Source organism: Motacilla alba, chromosome 17 (genome assembly GCF_015832195.1).
Source record: "Motacilla alba alba isolate MOTALB_02 chromosome 17, Motacilla_alba_V1.0_pri, whole genome shotgun sequence".
NCBI classification, from domain to species: domain Eukaryota; kingdom Metazoa; phylum Chordata; class Aves; order Passeriformes; family Motacillidae; genus Motacilla; species Motacilla alba.
Genome location: NC_052032.1, coordinates 663,779 through 683,110, shown reverse-complemented (window position 1 = coordinate 683,110; position 19,332 = coordinate 663,779). Strand labels below are relative to the sequence as shown.

At 47.4% G+C, this 19,332-nt stretch overlaps 1 protein-coding gene across 10 annotated transcripts in view; it reads left to right on the top strand.

Moving 5' to 3' along the window:
- EXD3 (exonuclease 3'-5' domain containing 3) overlaps positions 1-19,332 on the top strand; it is a 254,110-nt gene that overhangs the window by 99,734 nt on the left and 135,044 nt on the right. For all 10 annotated transcript variants that reach the window (XR_005259297.1, XM_038156651.1, XM_038156650.1 and 7 more), the window contains 2 exons: positions 1,092-1,165; positions 2,361-2,399. Coding sequence is in view for 9 of the 10 variants with exons in the window: in XM_038156651.1 (XP_038012579.1) it covers positions 1,092-1,165; positions 2,361-2,399 (113 nt within the window). In the remaining variant the exon portion in view is untranslated. The remainder of the gene's footprint in view (positions 1-1,091; positions 1,166-2,360; positions 2,400-19,332) is intronic.

The window sequence follows — 19,332 nt, the reverse complement described above, 5'->3', positions numbered from 1 at the left end:
CAGCTTTAAGCATTTTTGTTTGAGATGGAAACATTCACATTCTGAGGTGATGTTTCAGGGCACTCTGAGGAGCTGCTGTAACCAGTGGGACATCAATCCACACCCCTCTGGTCCCAAGCTCTGGTATCTAGAGATCACTCTTTGTTCTCCTGGGGTTTAGTCCGCGGGCATCCCCTGTGTGGGGCACACAAAGGGATGAGGAATCAGTTTCTCCCTGTGGGTGCTGATTCAAGGGAAGCTGCAGAGAATTTCACGTTCCTGTTCTCTGTGACTGTTTCTGACTGCTGGCCCTGCTTCCAGTGAGATGGTTTTGGCCGCATCTGAAAGCCCAAGGAAGGCTTTGGTGAAGCCTTTCCCCTTATAGGCAGCCCAGCATCCAGCAGGAACTGACAGATACCTATGCTAATGCCACTTTGTCTTTTATCTCCAGCCTTTATCTCTCCTTGCACTGGATTTAAAAAAAAAAAAAAAAAAAAAAAGGTGCTATGTGAACATCTTGGGTTTTGCAGTTATAATGAGCCATATCTAATGAAGGTGACAGCAATAAAAATAATAACAACAACTGTGGCTTGCTAGCTCAGCAAAGCAGTATTCCCCACCCTCTTTGTGTGGATGTGGAGCCTCTTTCATGGATCTGTGTTTTATCTAAACTTCAGCCACAAGTTTACATCCTGAGTGAGTTGTTCACAACTGCTTGAATGAATTAACAACACAGGTCCAATTAAACCCGAAAGAATGCAGCCTCTAGAGACTGAGGCGGTGCCCATGTGAGGATGCTGCCTAATTAAAGGTGTGAAGTCACTGACTGTGGAGCATATTGAACTAGAGAGTGGATCTTATCGCTCAGGGGTGGTGGAGGCAGAGATATCAGACCCAAGAATTAGCATTGCTAATCACGGATGAAAGTGTAAATAACAGTTTATAGTTGAGATAAGCTGACAGTGTGTGAGTCTGTCCCTCATTGTTCCAAGTGTCAGGGCATCCTGCCTTCCACAAACCCAGTCTGACACTGGGGAAGGAAAAGTGTAATGTCTAGACAGTAAAACTTCCAGGAAATGCTGTGTACTTAAATGTCCTTTTCCTTCTTTCAGCTCTCTGCCCTAATGTCATTAATCAGCGGCACTTGAGAACCCTGAATTACCTCTTTTACAAGAGATTTGTTGAGGTATGTGCTGTGTTGTGTGTGGGGAATGAGGATTTTGGTTACATTTACATTTTTAATAACTTAATTGAGATAATCAAAATTTATTAATAGTTTATGATCAAGTTTTTTTTTACAAGTTCTGCTCCCAAGCCCTCCCAGTCCATCAGGGAAGCCTCTGATTTGTCTTTGCTGCCTGCCAAACCCACTGCCAGAGGAGCTGGGGAGGATAGAGCACTTCAGCCTCCTGCATCTCAGAGCTTTAGTGTTGGATGATGTCACTGTAGGGAGCTTGGTCATGCACAGAGGGAGCAGAGAGCATTTCTCCAGGTGTATTTGTTTAGCAGAGGGAATGGATTTGTGATCTGGTGTTCTGCTCTCTCTGGCCTTCCACTTCCTTTGTTTTGGAGAATTCGCTTGCTTTAAAGTATCCAAGCAGGCCAGTTATTTCCATTAAGGTACATTTGGCAGCTGTTTCTGGATACAGTCCCTTCTTCTGAGAGCTCTTTGATGCTCTCTGTTTACCGTTCTCAGCTGTGTCTGAGCTCTGGTTAAATGTCTCCTTTATCTCACTAATATTTAAATTACATGCTTGGATATCTCAAAGCTGTTTTATTTGAGGCTCTTGCTCTCTGTTTGCTCTTGTATCTTTCCATAAAAGTGACACTGACACTCCTCTGGCAGCTCTGTGGTGAGACTCATGGTGGGTTTCATGCAGTTCTTGGCAGAGTGGAGAGCAGGTCCCTTCCCGAGTTTCTCCGCAAGTTTGGCTCTGAACTGCATTAGAATGGGAATATTAACTTATCCGTTTCCTTTCCCAGACCTCATGATTCCAGAGGATTTTTCATTATGTGACTGTAGAGAAAAATTGTATTTTTATATTCTGAAGGCTCAGCCTTGCAGATGACTCCTGAGATCCCTCCCTTGACTGGAGCCTTTGGGATGGCTCCCCATGACTGGCTGGAGAGATGAGTCTGGGCACAAACTGCATAGGAATTTTTATGCTTCATGTGCTGTGGTGTAAGAGTTCCCTCATCCAAGCTGTGTTCTGCCATGCCTCAGCTGGAGACACTGAGGAGCTGAGGTGTCCTATGTGTCCAGGTTGCAGTCCTTGGTCACAGGTGATGCTAGTGGGGACAATGAGATGTTCATTTCTAGTTTGCTGTATGGAACATCCTCCCTTTCTTCAGATGGCTCAGCAGTGATTTTGTCTTTTCAGAAAACAATGACTGAGGAGAATTGGGCAGACCACATTCAGGTGAGTGTGGATTTCACAGGGTTGTTTGCTTGGAGGTTATTTGAAGATGTTTTAGCATATCCAGCTCTGGATGTTGTAGTCCTGCTATCACAGTTCTGCAGTTTCTCGACACTTTGAAAGCAAATTGTAAATGCAGGGAAGGGCAAGGGAGAACATTTGTATTTTAACTCCTTTTACATCTTTGAAAATGCTTTCTTCTGGCTGGAGCCAAACTAGAATGTTTGGACAAAGCTCTCACAAATGGGTGGGATTGTTGGGGTGTCTGTGCAGGGCCAGGAGTTGCACTTGATGATCCTTGTGGGTCCCTTCCAGCTCAGGATATCCCATGGCTCTGTGATTCTGTGATTTAGATAAGATTATCAAATACATTCTTTTACTTTCCTGTACGTACTTGTAAGTGAACACTACAGGTATTTACACTGATTAATGACAAGGAAGGGGGAAAGGAGGCTGTACCTCAGCAGCTAGCAAGGTGTGTGAGGAAAATGGGATTAATGTTAGATTCCCTGTGCATGCTCTGACCACTTTCAACAGGTGACTGATGTTGTGACCTCTCTGTCTTGTGCTACAGGACACAAGTAATTTTAACAGCACAAGGAGAAGGGAGCAGGGTGTTTTTTTCTTGGTATATAAACCAGAGAGTTCAGGCAATCGTGGTATGATTTGTTTTGTTTTGTTTTTAATAGAAATTTCTTATATATGTATTAAAATTGTTGCTTTTTCTGGGCCTTCTATACTAGCTATTCTCATATCATGCAAGAAGGAGCTTATACTTATGTGAAAAACTTGTACACACACACTCACATGCATCTTCAGTATTAACAATCTAATGAAATAGTTATCTCATAATAGACTTAGTTTTGTGTTTTAAGAGTAAGCATAAAGCTCACTAGTCCTGGTGAAATCAGATTTTCATCATTTTTTGTTCCTAGTATTTCTATCTATATGAGACATTAATTTCAAATTCACTGCCCTGATCCCACAATAAATACAAATGTGACAATGCAGCAGCATGAAATTCCATGATGATAAACCAGGAGTGGTTATTTATGTGTCTATGATTTCCCTATGGAATTGCAACCCCATGGTGAGTGTTTGCTCCTGATCTGTGACTCCTCTCAGGTTGAATTCTGCAGCCGTTAGGGATTTCTGAAAATCCATTTGAAGGGTCAGCATGGGATCTGTGTGGTAACAGGCCAGGCTGATGATCTGAGGGTTCAGGCACTGTCTGGACACACCAGCAGAGGAAGAGGACTGTTGGGCTCTTCCATGCAGCTCCAGGGCTTGGACACTCTGATCCTTGTGGGTCTCTTCCATTCAGGAGATTCCACGATTCTCTCATGAGGATGTGCTTTGGTGTGTGTGGGGAAGGGGTCTCTGTGTATGGTGGTGTAGGATAAAGCTCCCAAGTCTCCCACTCTGGAGACAGGAGGCTCAGGATATCTCTGGGAAGTGCACGTGTAGTGCCTGGTAAGCCCTGAGAGCTGCACTGCAGCAGAGGACTGTCTTGCTTTCCAAAGGATTGCAAACTCTGTATTTCCTGCTTGTTGCCAACTGGTGTATTTTTCACAACTGTGTAATTATCAGCCGAGTGGTGCTGAAACTTGCCTGTTATCAGCCTGACTCGGTGCTATCAGAGATCCCTGTCTCTGGCATCAGTTGAAAGTGATGGGAATCTGTACCTGTGCATCTGCAGGAAGCTGAAATAACAACTGTGCAGGCTGGTGGCTGCTGCTGGCAGGAAAATGAGGGAATAAAGGAATGATCTTTGAGCAAGTTTTGGTTTTCAGTGCAAAAACTAACACTGTCCAGGACAGTGTTAGTTTTGAAAGGTTGGATTTGTTTTGAAAGGTTGGGCTTTACAGGAGGGAATGGCTCAAAGTTCACTCAGAGCTTCATAGAATCACAGGATCTCAGACTGGTTTGGGTTGGGAGGGACCTAAAAGTCCATCCAGTGCCACCCTGTGCCATGGGCAGGGACACCTCCCACTGTCCCAGGCTGCTCCAAGCCCCCTCCAGCCTGGCCTTGGGCACTGCCAGGGATCCAGGGGCAGCCACAGCTGCTCTGGGCAACAGCTTCACAAAAGGTTAGAGCTTCACCTGTGACCTCACATGTTTCACCAAAAAAATTCCTTAGGCTCCTTGTGGAGCTGAGGAGCCCTCGCATTTGTGTTATGTGTCCCATCCCTGTGTTCACCCGAGGCTCACATAAAGTCTTGATCTCCCAAGCTTTGCCTGGTCAGGCACTATTAAGGACTGGAGGCACACAATGTGACCTCTGATCACCTGGAGGAATAGAAAAAACTCCCAAAAGACTCCACAATGACAGACTCTCAGTCAGAATTATTGGATCATCTTTGGATGCTTTTCTCAATTAGAAGTTCAAAGAGGTTGGAAGTCTTCATAGGATTTTTTTTCAATTTCAGTTTTTTTCAAATTCTTTGCTGCAGCCATAAAAAAAAGACATAAATTATATTGATATGACTAGCTCTAGTGATTATATAGCTAAAGTTATCAGGATTTATATAGAAACCAGGAACTCTGGTGAAGGTGGGTGTGTCCTTGCTTGGAGCTTGCCATTGCAGGCCAGTGACATTTTGGGACTGGGATTTTCTTTTGTTCACCCCGGGCAGTACAAGTACAGATTTTTCCTGTTCCTGCTCTGTGGAATGAATGCCAGGTGTGATCCTGACGGCTCCTATAAACAGCAGAAACTCAGGAGTTAATTGTGGGGCAAATAAAACCCATTTCCAGCCCTGTGGCAAACTGGTTTTGCCCCCGTCTGCCTGCCAGCACTCAGTGGCTGAGCCAGTGTCCAGATAGGGATGGCAGAGGAGGCAGGAGGGGAACGAGAAGGATCCAAACCTCTTCATACCCGAAGAAGGCTGCCCTCATCCCCACTGGCTGCTGCCGGCCTGGTCAGCCCAGAGAGCTGCCCCTTGCAGCACCTTCTCCAAGAGGAGATGCCTGGAAGGCAGAGTTAGGGTGGGGAAGAGACTCTCTGTGCCCAGTGCCAGCTGCTGGCTCTTCATTCCTTTCTTAGGGATCCTGGGCTGCTGGAACATAGGGAGTGCCTGTCCTCACAAGAAGGGGAACATGGGGAGGATATTGGTAGACAGGTAGGGAAAAAGAGGCATGAGGCATGAGGGCATGAGGCTCCAGTCTGCTTTCTGTGTGCCCTCGTGGTGTCATTTTGGCATGCTTTGTGTTTGTCCTGGCCTCAGCAGCTGCACAAAGAAAGTTGAGTTGGGCAGAGCAAGCCCAGCACAGCTGGTCTGTGGCTCTGTTCAGATGTGTTCAGGGTGGTCCTGCCAGGGACTGCAGGCCAGCAGCAAAAGGGGTTGTGGAGGGCAGATGTTCCCCGGGACATTCTGTAGGACAAAATCACTAAAAACATGGAAGGAGTTTCTCCATGGAAGGAGCTTCTCCATGGAATGAGTTTTTCCATGGCAGACTTTCAAAAAGCAAACACACACGGAACTGTGGTATCAATGAGAAGCACAGTAGGGGAGTGACTCTGGTGCCAGGTGTCACCTCTGGCAGGGTTTAGGTGTCAGACTGTGTCTGAGACACTTGCAGGAGGCTGGCAGCATTACAGGGGCTCTGCTGAGGGGGACACTTCTGTCTCAGAGGGCAGTTGGAGCACCAGGACATCTCAAATAGCACCAGACACGTGCATTTTGGTGGCCTGAAATGTCCCAGTTTGACAGAGAACTTGGGTGTAGGATGGTTCTGCTGCCCTGCTCTCAGTGCTGTTTTCTCACCAGAGTTTTGGGGGTCTTGTACTTAGGCCCTTCTAGGCTCAGCTGGGCTGGTCAGTGCCAGATCAGTTTAAAATGTTATCTTAAACATACCAAGAAGTTATACCAAGAAATCTCCGTGTGTTTGTTTGGCCTTTCCTGTGATGAAACTCCTTCTCCTGTGGAGCAGAACTGGGTGACACTGCCCAGCACTGCAGCTCTTGCTGGGGACAGTGACTGGAAGCAGCACTGGGCAGGGTTCAAACCCATTGTGTTTGTCAGTGTTATAACCACTGTGAGGTGACCGGGAGAGGGAGTGGGTAGAAGTGGGATTTTCACTTTTATTGACCTTAAGCCAAAGGGCTTTTTACTGCTACATCCCAAACTGTTCTGTGCTAGTGTTTGCACAGGGAAACTATCCCTTAACTTCTCAAAATTAAACATCTGAAACTCTTCCAAATCTAGTGCTCAAAAAAGCACTGCTGTTTGGAAAGATGTCACTTGTTTTGTGAGCGCTCCAGGGGGCCTCTTGTTCAGGATGAGAGGAAACAGCCTCAAAATGCACCAGAGAATGTTCAGATTAGATATTAGAAAAAAAAATGCATGGTAAGGGCTGTAAAGCACTGAAATGGGCTGCCCAGGGCAACGATGGGGTCACCATCCCTGGAAGTGTTCAAAAAATGTGCGGATGTGGCACTTGGGGACATGGCTTGGTGGTGAATGTGGTTGGTACTGGGTTGATGGTTGGACTTGATGATGTGAGAGGGCTTTTCCTACCTTAATCATTCCACAATTCTCTGATTCTGCACTGACTGGGACCACTCTGACCTTGGTGTGTGGTTTGAGAGGAGGGTGCAGGGATGTATGTCCCAGAAAAGTGCCTTCATTTTCCTCAGGCCCCTGTCCTGCAGCTCCTTAGTCTCTTCTGGGCTTGTGAGGATGCAGAGATGGGCTCTGGGGGCAGCTGTTTCCCGTGCTCTGCACAGGGAGAGCCTGCAGCTGATCTCTGTCCTCCTCCAGCTGGGACAGTGAGATAACTTATTTATTTTAAAATTTCTGACCATGAAAACCAAGCACTGTGCCAGCTCCTTTTCTGGGTGAGTAGGGGTCAGATGCTGGAAATTCCTAGGAAATGCAGAACTCCAGTTCCGCTACAGTTCAAGGGTTGATATGCTGCTTACAGACAATATTCAGAAATCTACCCTTCTTTCTGTGTAATGCATTGGAAAACATTGACAATTCCTGGTACTTAAAAGGTGTAAATTATCTTACACTGCAGCAAGGAGTTGATGTCATCTTATTTATTTGACACATTAATTTCTAAATGGCAGTGGCTAATGCCAAGATTCTTTCTGTACAGAACCATTTTGACTTCAATTAAAACACAGCTACCTCTGGAATAAAATGTAGAAGCTGTTACACTCAAGGAGGGGGTTTTAAAGGGATTTTAAAGGGTAGAATGCCATTTATTTTTTCAAAGGTTTTTTTGTGGCCACAACACCTGGCCAGGACTCCTGCTCTGGGGAGTCTTGAATAAGGACAAGGAGTCAAAAAGACCACTTTGCAAATACCTACATCCACCGTTCTTCCCTGGAACTCCTGAGTTGAGGGAAACTTTTCAATTGGTTTGAGTACAGCAACATCTCTGCAGTGTGAGGAACTGAATATCAGCAGTGTGTGCTGTGCAGATGGGAACGATGCTCTGGAGGTGATTAATAAGTGACATGTCTCTCAGTATAAGGCTGCATACAAAATCCTCTTTCCCTCTGGTTGGAGTGAAGTGTTTATTCAGGGATGGGATGGCTTTCATCACTCCAACATCAAGCCCAGACTGGCTCTTTTCCTGGAGGGTGGAAACCCAAACGAGTTTAACCAGCCAACGTGTGGAGTCCCCTGTTAGTACTTATGGACTTCTTTAGCAGGAAATCAAACCAGTGGATGATTGTTTTGTTCCTTCTGGCCTTAGAAGTCTCAGGGAGGAATCATCGGCTGAAATAAATGTTCATGGTCCCACCCGTGGTGCTGCACGTGGTGCTTGTGCCGAGGTGCTGAGCCACTGGAGCCCAGCAGCTCCCAGTATGGGGGCGTGGTTGAATATGCAGGAGCTGCTCCTGGTCTGGTTTTGACTGCAATCTGCCAGTTCAACTATCTGCAAAAGAATTGCATTTATCTTTCCACAGCTTTAAGCAGCTCCCTTGCAGCTGCCATTGCAGAAAAGAGAAGGTTTGATTTTTCTTTCCCTTTTCCCCTTTGCAGAACAGCTGGTGTTTATACCTGGACTAGTGAGAGGTTTCAGGTCTGCTGTCTCTCTCAGGAAGTCAGGACTGGGGCAGTTGGGTTTTTTTGGGTCAGAACTGGCAGCCTTTCTTCCCCCAGTGTCCACTTATAGCTCCCATTTCTCCTTCTATTCCTCTTCCTGCATTTTGTCCCCTGTTCAGGAACTGCCAGGAGCTCAGTGGGGGTGACAGTGCTTTGACACTCACTCTATTTTTCCCTGTGCCATTTTCTTTGGATTCACTATTCTTGTTGGAGGTCTCTGGGAAAGCACACAGCCACAACATGGTTTAAAGGAAATATTAAACCATGGACAAACTGGAGTTTGTAGTAGGAGGAAAAGTGTGAGGCAAAATATCAATCTCCTTCTGTTTTTCAGGTCAGTTTGTCATGGGGTCATATATTGATTGGAAGCTGAAATAACACCAGTTACTGGAAAGCAAAAGGATGACTGATGGGGCTGGTGCAGAGGACAGGCACGTCTGTGACCATCTCAGGAACAGCATCCCATAATTTCAGGAGCTGGATTCAATGATCCTTGTGGTTCTGTTCCAGCTTAGGATATTCTGATTCCATGACTGTGATTCAGTTCTGCAGCTGTGTTCTGCTCTTGGGAGAGGGCAGGCAAATGAGCACCTGTACTAAAGAGGTTTGCACTGCTGGGCTAAAAGAAATGGAAACTTTGCATTGAACAAACCCCCAGCTGCTGTGGGAGAAGCACACAGGAAAAGCCAAACATGCAGCGTGTTCTGTGCCTCCCCAGCTAAGGAAGAGTCTGTCAAAGGATGACGTGTACAGTTAAATGTAAGCATTTCCAACTATTTCCTGCATGGCTTAGGCTGTGTTAATTCTCTGTAAGACCCGGAGGGCTGGTGTGTCTACTGTAATTGTAGTAGTTTTATTTATAACAAATCCAGCCATTGCTATATAAATAAATTGTGGTTAAGCACAAAGATGCTGATGAATTCTGGTATAATATTACAGTAGGTACAAAGAAGCCAAGAAAAACAGCCATAATTTGCTGTCCAATCTACCAAATTGTCAAAAATGTCAAATAATTCTAAAAGTCAGCTAAAATTTCTCTGGAATGATGTAAGATGTGTTTGTTCAATAACTTTAGAAAATCAGCCCCCATTTACTGAAGTATGGACCTACAGGGCCAAACAGGGGATTGACAGAGCTGGGTGTCGATTCTGCTTCAGGGAGAGATTGGCAAGGGATCCTTGGAAAGCTCAAGACTTCAGTCTTAAAGTTGGTGGCCAAATAGCCTTAATGTGCAAACTAATTAAGTACTGGAGAGTGAAGAGAAGAAACTGAAGAGAACACACTGGGGAGAAAAAATCTCCTTTAAATTGTTTTGGTGTGTTAGAGATACATTCTGACCTTAGTCCCCTGCCACCAGCCAGGGCCAGCATGCTGCTAAGCACTGTAATTACATTTCTGTCACTAGCAGGCCTTCACTCGGCAGCACAGCTTCATCAGAAGGAGATTTGGTATGGTATAAAAAAGAACTAATTGGCTTATGGCTGTAGGTTGAGAGGTCAGGGTTAGATTAGGGAGTTAAGAGCATCAATGAGTTGTTCAACTCCACTGGGGTGTGCTGGGGCAGGTTTAGTTCTGCCAAGTGGGAAAAGCATCCTAGGAGTACAAAACTATACAGGAATGATGATAATGTAAAACCTTATAGGAACGTGTGGAACATACCAGGTCCTTAAAATCATCATCAGGAGTGGTGTCCAGGATACCTGTTAGGGACTGCAAACTGCAGCAAATACAGGGTAGAAATCACAGAATCCCAGACTGGTTTGAGTCGGAAGGGACTTGAAAAATTATCTTGTTCAAACCTCCTTGCCATGGCAGGGACATCTTCCACTATCCCAGGGTGCTCCAAGCCCCGTCCAACCTGGCCTTGGACACTTCCAGGGATCCAGGGGAAGCACAGGGAAGAATTTCTTCCTAATATCTAATAAAAATATTCCTTCTGTCAATTTAAAACTGTTCTCCCTCATCATCTCATTGCCTCTGTATAAAGCCACTCTGTCTTTTCTATAAGCTCCCTTCAGGTACCAAAGGGCCTTAACAAGGTCTCCCCAGAGCCTTGTCCCAGCTGAACAACCCCAGCTCCTGTTTTTATTCCACAGAGTAAAAATTAGGACAGGCTTACTTCAAACAGGCAAATCCTCTTGTTCCTTTTGCTCCAGGACCAAGGGAGCTCTGTCAAGAGCCCTGACACTGGCCTGTACAGCCAAATAGGGAAAGGCAGGGAGGAAGATGGGACATGGAGCTTGCCTACTTCCCAGGGTAGCACAGAAGGAGAGGATGGATTCACTGATAAAAACCAAAACAGACAAGGGCTCTGCATGTACTCTGTTTGCAGGTGGGAGCCAGTTCTTACCAGCCGCTCCATGGCAGGAGCCCTGCAATGCCCTCGCCCCACGGGAGCTGCTGTGAGCTGGGGCTGTGCAGGTGTGGGGGCTCTGTTTGCCCAGTGTCACTAAGTTTTCAGCCTTCACACACAGACCCTCTCTGCCCTTCTTACTCAGCCAGCAGTAAAACGATACAGCCATTCAATAATCATCCCAGATTATTTAAACCCTCTGTAATTGATCGGTCCCTATCTGGCTGCTCTCTGATAGATATTGGCTTCTAAAGCCTAAGCAAATCATCTGCCTTGCACACAGATAATCAGGCTGCTGGCAATTGATAGTTTGGCTGTATTCTACTTTTAGGCAAGATTAGTTCCCCAGTTCCCTGCCAAGAAGAGAACCGCATAAACAGAGGATTGTTTAGAAACAAAAAAGTTCCTCTTGACGGAGAAGTCATGTAAATGGGAAGAAACAGGAAACTAATCTTCCCTTGTTCACTCTGAAAGAATGCATATCTCTGAGGAATGTTGTAATTATGGATTTAGGAAATCAGTCCAATTTGCCAGGGTGTGAATTTCAGAGTTCATTCAGTCAACCCTCTCAAGCATTTCTCCTTCAGAACAAAAACCACCAGGAGCTAAAGTGTAGCAAAAGAGATTAACGTAGAGAAAAATCAACTGCCAAGCTTTGCTTTTGGGAAAGATCTTGCACAGATACTGGTTATTGCTTTGGCTTTGAGCCAGGGAGGTTTGGGCATGGCAAAACAGAAATCAGTGGTAACCTATGTTTGTCCCATGGGCATCTCTTTTCCATACACTAATGATGGGAAGAGTTTGTGCTCCTGAGCAAGTATTTCCATTGTCAGGATTTTTGCTTATTTACTTTGAAGGCTTTCCTAAATAGAAAAGAGGAGACTTTTTTCCTAAATGGAGTCTATGGAGTCTCATGATGTATGTGACTGGGTATGGGAACACTTACTGGAGTTATTGGTGGGTTAAATGCACACTGGTTTAGCTCATTAGGGTTAAAATGCCAGGGCTCCAAACCAACCGAGAAGTGTTGGAGTGACCTTGGCACACACACATCCCAACAAGCAGATGAGTGAACTCTGTGTTTTTTGAAAATACTCACCCTGTGAGTTCAGGTCTCAGCAGAAGCACAGAGGCAGTGGCTTCACTCCTTCACACACCTGCAGCTCCGGCAGCCCTGTGGTGACGTGGAGCTGCAGGGCCCTGTTCCTGTCCCCACAGTAGGCCTGGCTCTGGCAGCACATGGAATTCCTCACTCTGTGGAATTTCTGCAGACAGATTCTGTAGCACAAGTTGATGTCACACGCTGCTGCTAAGCTGGAATTTAGAATGCTCAGATTGGATATGCATCTTTCAGGCAGCCCCAGAGCCTAGCAGAGAGCTGTATTTTCCTTGTGCAAGCTTCTGTACTCCAGGATACAAACCAGAGGAGAGTTTGGCATGGTGACTTCTGTAGAACATTTATGGAAGTGCCTAGATTGTAAAAACCTTCTGAGGCTGGAAAGCCCAGAGAAACGATGTTTGGTGACAGTAGGCTCAGGCTCAGTGGTGCTCAGCAGCAGTGCAGGTCACCCAGTACACAATGGGAGCCTCCACTTCCTTAAACTGGAGAGCAGGATTTGCCATTCGTCCCATGACACTTCATTCAAGTGTGTGTGTGTGTGTGTGTGAGACACGATGACAAAAGACAGGGAGATAAATGCTACTTCAAAATGCACTGGGAAGGTAAAGGTTGCCAATTTCTCTTCAATGCACTGTGTCATTGGGTTTAGACAAAGCATCTACAGTGATAAGTAACACAGTGCTCTGCTCTGAAAGAGTTTGGCCAATTTCCCCATCCTCATTCATCTTCAGTCTTGCCAAGTGCTGGAGTGCTCCCAGTATCTCCAGCCTGCCATCGTGGGACCGAGGTGTGAGAAATCTGGAAGCATATAAAAAATCTGTGGCTTCTGTATTCAGACCAAGTCCTTGGTCCTTTGCTGATCCCTAGGATGAATAATATTCAACAGTTCTGGGGCCAGAATTAGGTTGGAATTCAGAATGTACCTCTGCAGTGGTTGTGAGAGAGATTTCAGGAGGAAGCACAGACCTTCAGGATAGAGTTCACACAGAAGAGAAGGGAAAAGAAATTATATCTGAAAAAGCAAGTAGGGTAAAGTTACCTTAGTCTATTTGCTATGCAATTGTATTTTGGAGGGTTTATGGATGTCATACAGTTACTTTTCTCTTCAAACAAAGGTTATTTTAATGGAGTTAGTTGGACACTACAGCTCATTGCAGAGCTACACCTATGCCATTCCCTGACCAGCTATGCGGAGGGGATAACAAGTATTGCAAGTGAGTTGTGATTTTGTGTATCAGCATACCTGGAGTTGTGGGATGTAATTGAGGAAAATGAGTTAATTGTGGGCTACAATAAGAGGTTATGATCTGGGAAAGTCCCCACAGTGTCAGGCTATGCTGACACTGCTGAACAAGACCAGGAATTGATCAGTGGCCCCAAAGACAAGTGGCGCTGCTGACCGGTACCAGCACAGCCTCAGGCTGCCTTCCTCTGGGGATCTGCCTGAAGTCTGTAGTGACAGGAGCAATGGGACAAGATCCCTTCCCTGAAACCTTCTGTGCAGCAGCAGTGGCCAAATGGGCAGTAAGAGCTGATTTTCTAGGACAGCATTTTTAGTCAACAGGGAGTGGGATCCAGAATCAGGATGAGCTTTGCTATCTCACAGATGTACCATGGTGTCCTCTTTATCCAGAAGCCTGTTCTGAAGTGTCTGGGGGATTCTGTGCCAGATGGTTCCTTGGGCACACGGGAGCAATGTCCCTGTACAGTATTGCACCTTCCTTCTTAAACCTGTTAAATATCTATTGGGGAGTTTTTGGTTGGATATCAGGAAAGGCTCTTCCCCCCGAAGGTGCTGGGCACTGCCCAGGCTCCCCAGGGAATGGGCACGGCCCCGAGGCTGCCAGAGCTCCAGGAGCCTTTGGCCAGCGCTGCCAGGGATGCCCAGGGTGGGGTTGGTGGGGGGTCTGGGCAGGGCCAGGAGTTGGACTCTCTGGTTCTTGTGGGTCCCCCCCCAGCTCAGGACATTCCACGGTCCTCCATTTCTGTTTGGGTTTGTGCTTTGTCCAGCCAAGAAACATTACTATCCACTACTGAAGCTACTGAGGTGAAATCTGGGAATGATCATGCCAGATTCACTTCAGTGAAACATCCTGTTTGGTGCCTTTCATCTCTGTGGAGGGAAGAGTCCATGCCCTGTGCCGTGGAGCTGCTGCCAACAGCAGGTTCATCTGTTCCGTGGCTCTGTGAGCTGTGTGAAGGCCCATGGAGGATGTCCAACAATGTGCTGAAGGAAATGGTCTCAACCTCTTGCTCATGTTTTTTTGAAAATACCCTCTCTCCTATCTGCCTCTGAAAGCTGCATTGCTTCTTTCCTTCTGCTCTGTACCTGCTCACATCTGTGGCAGCCAGAGGAGATTTTGGAGACACAATGACTTCATCTGTTGAAAATGAATTACTTCCCTCAGGGGCTGCCTGACAAAAATTTGGAAGGCATCCCAGTGCAGGAAATGTATTTGGATCTCTGTGTAGTATTGTTGAGTATGATCAGGACCATCCTGTATTCTGAGTAAATGAGATCTTGGGTGTTCTTCACCCGGGAGGTGCTTGGGACTTGAAAGCAGCAGTTGCTGCAAGAAGCTGCCAGTCTGTGTGGAGAGGAGCCTGGGGAATGCAGGGCACTGCTAAGCACACTATCAGAGCCTCATTTCAGTTTGAAATTAGCTCTTCTCTGAGACCTCATCTCTGTCCTCCTGCTCAGATCAGGGCCAGCTTTGTGGGACAAGGTGTTGCCGTGCCCTGCCTGCTTCCACTCCCCTGCTGGCCTGTTGCAGGGCTTAGCCACTCTCACTGTCCCATTTTTTTACTTTTTGGCCTGGCTGGAATTTCTGTGAGGATCTGGCTCCATCTTGTCTGTGGTCGCTCCTGATAAAACTGAAGAACGGATTATATTCCCCTACATCCAGCCACGACCTCCCTATACTGAACAAGCCCTGCTCCCTCAGCCTCCCCACGTGCTTCAACCAGTGACCATCTCATGGAATCCCAGCATGGTTTGGGTTGGAAGGGACCTTTAAAGCCCCTCTGGGGGTGAGCTTTACCAGAGAAACTGTGCAGTGTGACTCTTTGGGCTGCCACTTGGCCGTGGTTGTGTGAGGCACACAGGAACATGGAGCAGATGCATCCTGTCACACAGCATTATTCAGCTGCTCACCACAAGCCAGCAGCTTCCTCCACGTTGCCCAGAACAATCAGCTCCCTGTGAGGAGCCCCAGTAAAGAGGCGAGTTGACTTTAAGAGTTACCTTTGCCTTGATCCCTGGCAGTGATATCCTAAGTTAGACTCCTCTGAATTGCCTTTGGAAGAAGCACCGGCGAGCCCGGAAGCCGAGCGTCCAGATTCCCAGAGCAGGAGCGAGGTGGTGTGAACATGCCCCAGGGAGCCGAGCGTGCCCCAGGGAGCCGCAGTGCCGAGGCTTTGTGCAGGAGGATCGAAGCTTTGTGCAGGAGGATCGGCCCCTTCCCCGGCATTGATGTGGTAATGGCTGCCGAGCTCGGGAGCGTGGCTCCGGCAGTGACGCACCGATCGCTATCTGAAAGCCGGCCTGCGGGGCTCTCAGTGGAGCCTATTTTGCTCTTTTCCAGTTCATAAATTAGTGCCCAGTGCCTGTGAGCAAGAGAGCAGCTCAAGTGATGAGAAAGCAGCGTGTTCTCAGGGTGCTCTCAGGCTCTGGCTGTAGGTGATGTCTGTGGGTGGTGGCCGTGGCCGACTGACTGCTGCTTTCACAGGAAACCTTGCTCAGGAGGGCCTGGAGGGAAAGCTGGCCTCTTTTACCCAAGGGAGAGGATTTCCCCCCTCCACCCCGCCCTTCTGAGACCCCGCGTGGAGCACGGTGTCCAGCTCTGGGGTCTTCAGCACCACAAGGGCATTGACGTGTTGGAGAGTCCAGAGGAGGCCACTGTTATGGTCGGGAGCCCCTGTGCTCTGAAGCCAGGCTGGTGGAGCTGGGGGTGTCCAGCCCAAGGAAGAGGAGCTCCAGGGAAACTTTATTGTGGTCTGTTGAGACTTGAAGGGGGTTTATGGGAGAGAGACTTTACATGGGCAGACAGTGAAAAGACAAGGGGAAATGGCTTTAAGTTGAAGGAGGGCAGGATTATATTAGACATTAGGGAGAAATTCTTCCCTGTGAGGGTGGGCAGGCCCTGGCACAGGGTGCCCAGAGCAGCTGTGGCTGCCCCTGGATCCCTGGAAGTGTCCAAGGCTAGGCTGGATGAGCCTTGGAGCAGCCTGGGATAGTGGGAGGTGTTCCTTCCCGTGGCAGGGGGGTTGGAACTGGATGGGCTTTAAGATCACTTCCAACCCAAACCATTCTGGGATTCCAGGATCTCTGTAGGCTCTCCAGAAGACAAGATCCCCCTCCCCTTAGGGAACAGGCTGTGGCCCTGGTCTGAGCTGGCTCTGAGGTTTCCAGCTCCACCCTTATGCTTCAAGGAGTTCCCTTCAGTGACATCTGATGGTGATACTGCAGCATCTCCCCATGCAGCACAAATGATGGAAACTTTGAAAAAGAAACCTCGAGCACAAATACAATAAAGTTGCAGTGACAGTACCATAGTGGCATGTTCAGCGAGTGTTTAAGCACAGGTGTCTGTACCTGCCACACCACAGGGAACTCAGCAGTACTCTCATTGCCCTCCACTGCTGACAGGGGTTTGTCCTTTTCAAGTCTGGCTTTCTTTTTCCCCTTTTAAAATTGCTGACTCTAAAATATTCTCCTTGACATTTTCTCTACACTAGCAGGAGGGGGTTTTGTTGGTTCTGGAAGCACTTGAAAACAGGGGAAATTGGCCAAGACATTCAAAAGTTAAATTAAAATCTGACTCTGCAAATAGCCAATGTCAGTGGTGTGAATAATGTCCCTCTTTGGGAAAAGATGTTGAGGCAAAGGGCAGAACTGGCTGGGACTGAAATGCAGCATAACACATACAGATAAAACTGATCTAGGGTTGGATAGGTTGATTTCTAAGGGAGATATTGGATATTTGGTTTCAAAATTATTGGTATACCAGTGGAGAAATGGTTGATGGGTTAAGGTCAAGACATTGCTGAGCTTGCCCTGCATGGTTGGTGTGAGCTTTGTGAAGCCTTGGTGGTGAGAACAGGATTTATGGGCAGGAAATCTGCAACTATCACTGTGGAAAGCTTTAATCGTGGGTTATTGTCGGTGTCAGGGGTTTCTGTGTGTTCCTATGGATTAAAGAATGTATGATATGTCTAGAATTCCAAGAGGGATGTAAACAAGCCTCATACTCTGTAGAATCTTTTTCTGCTCGGAGGTGTTGCTGATGTTGATCAGAACACTCATGCCAGTTTCCTCTTGAGAAGTGTTCATTTACTGACAGCAAAGCACATGAAATGTCATCCCTGGTGAAACATTGCTCTCTGCATCTGTGCCCACATCTGTGGGGCCAAAGTTTCCACATTCTTGCCTCTTGCAGAGCTGTTGCGGTGGAAGCCTTTCCCCTTTAGAGCAATGTTGGCTTTTTTCTTTTTTTTTTTCAGTAAAAAGACAAACAAAGCTATTTTCTGTTTCAGAATGCAAGATGGGATATCTCTGGAGAGATTAACCTTCTTTACAGAGTTGTTTTTTGTGGTTGAAAGAAGAAATCTGTTATCATTAAAATAATATTAAAAAAATCTGCACCTCATTTTTTCCAGAAATAAAGCTGCCACAATGAGATTTATTAAGAATTGACTTGGGGTGAACTGAAGAGAGCTCCAACACCAAAGAGTTTGTGTTTTAGAAAAAAGACAGGAAGACAATAGGATGGACACAGGGGGAGCAAGAAGAGGGAATTGCTCTGCAATATTAGTAAGAAAATGTGTTCTTTTGGGGAAGGACTCTGAGAAGTGGCTTGGCAGATGTGCAGGAGGGTTTAACTCAGCCCCTCTTCACATGTTCAGTGCTTGGCGGAGCTCAGTCACAGAAAGCAAAGAGGGGAGAAGGCACAAAGGTTAGGACTGGCATGGCCAGGGGAAATGAGGGCAAGAAGCATGAGCAGGAGAATGTGTCCTCTCCTTTCCTGCCCTGTCCCATCCCTCCTGTACCTGAGCCCCTGGGGAGCTGCTGGACCCCTGTCCTGTTCTCCCTGGCTCCTGCTGTGCCCCCAGCTCCTTGTGAACAGCAGTAAAACTGTACCTCCACATATCCATGAAGATATGTGAAGGTGAAGAGCTGGGGTTTGGCATTTGGCAGAGTCTCCAGGGTGCAGGCAGAGTGCTGAGGCAGCAGTTTTTGTGAGCAGGCTGCTGCTACCTGAGGTGCCAGATCCCTCTGAGCTGTTCTGAGCCTCTGCCCCCTTCTGCACCTCTGGGTGGGGGTCATTCTTTTTTTCTCCTTGGCTTTCTGTTTCCCTTCCTTTTTACCTTGGGGCCATCAACAGATTTGTTTCCTGATCTCTGTGTCTGCTTTGAAGACAAATTCTCACCTTTCAGTTACTGAAAGAATGTGAGGAATGAGGCCCCAGGCCAAAGCCTCCCACCCAGCTGGGAGCTGTTCCTACATGCCGGGCAGAGGGAGCAAGGTGCTGCCCTCCCTGGGAACAGGCTGGGGCCCTTGAGCAGTGCGGGTGGGCAGCGCAGGGTAGGTGGCAGCGGCGTGGGTAGGGTGGGGATGGACTTCCAGTGCAGATCTGAGCATTTTACTCCTCTGAAATTCTCATTTGTAGTGCCAGTCCTAGAGCTGCATATCCTGGGCCACCATATAGGGTTTCAGCTTGTTTTATCAGTTTTCTTGACAATATTAACTTCAAGGGCAGATCCATGACTAGGTCAGAGAAGAGAAGTTGCTACATGGCTGTGGGGGCTCCGGGGTGTTTGCATCACATGTGGGCTGGCTGGGGAGGAGGGGAGGAAGCTCCCACCCCATGGAGCTGGTGTGACCCTCAGTGTTACTGTGTTTGTATTTCCTCTTACACCTGCACCTCTCAGAGGTGGACAAGGCAGAAGAGCTCTGGTGCATCCAGCTGTCATCAGCTGTCGCTGCCCCTTGCAAGTGGCTGCTGACCCCTGCCAGGGTGGGCACTCTGCCACGCTCCATCCAGAGCTGGGGTTTGGGTTTGAACCACAAGTAGGTCGAGTTTGTGGTGGTGTCCCCAGGCTCTGCAGTGGGCTAAGGCACTTCCATTCCTTTAGGGAACAGCTGGAAGCAGGGAATGTCCTAAAGTGCCCTCCCTGTTTGCAGGTGTGAACACAGGGAGTGACACAGTGACACCTGAGAGTGCGTTTGTCCCAAAGCAATGATCCAGTTCTCACCTTCACAGGGGCCTTGAACAGACACAGAAGGAAGAATTCCTTTATGCAATCATTGTTCACCCCACCTGGATGTGGGACTCGCACAGCACGTTCCATCCAGCTGAATTCCAGTGCAGGGTGGCACCACTGCCAGCCTGGACTCCACCT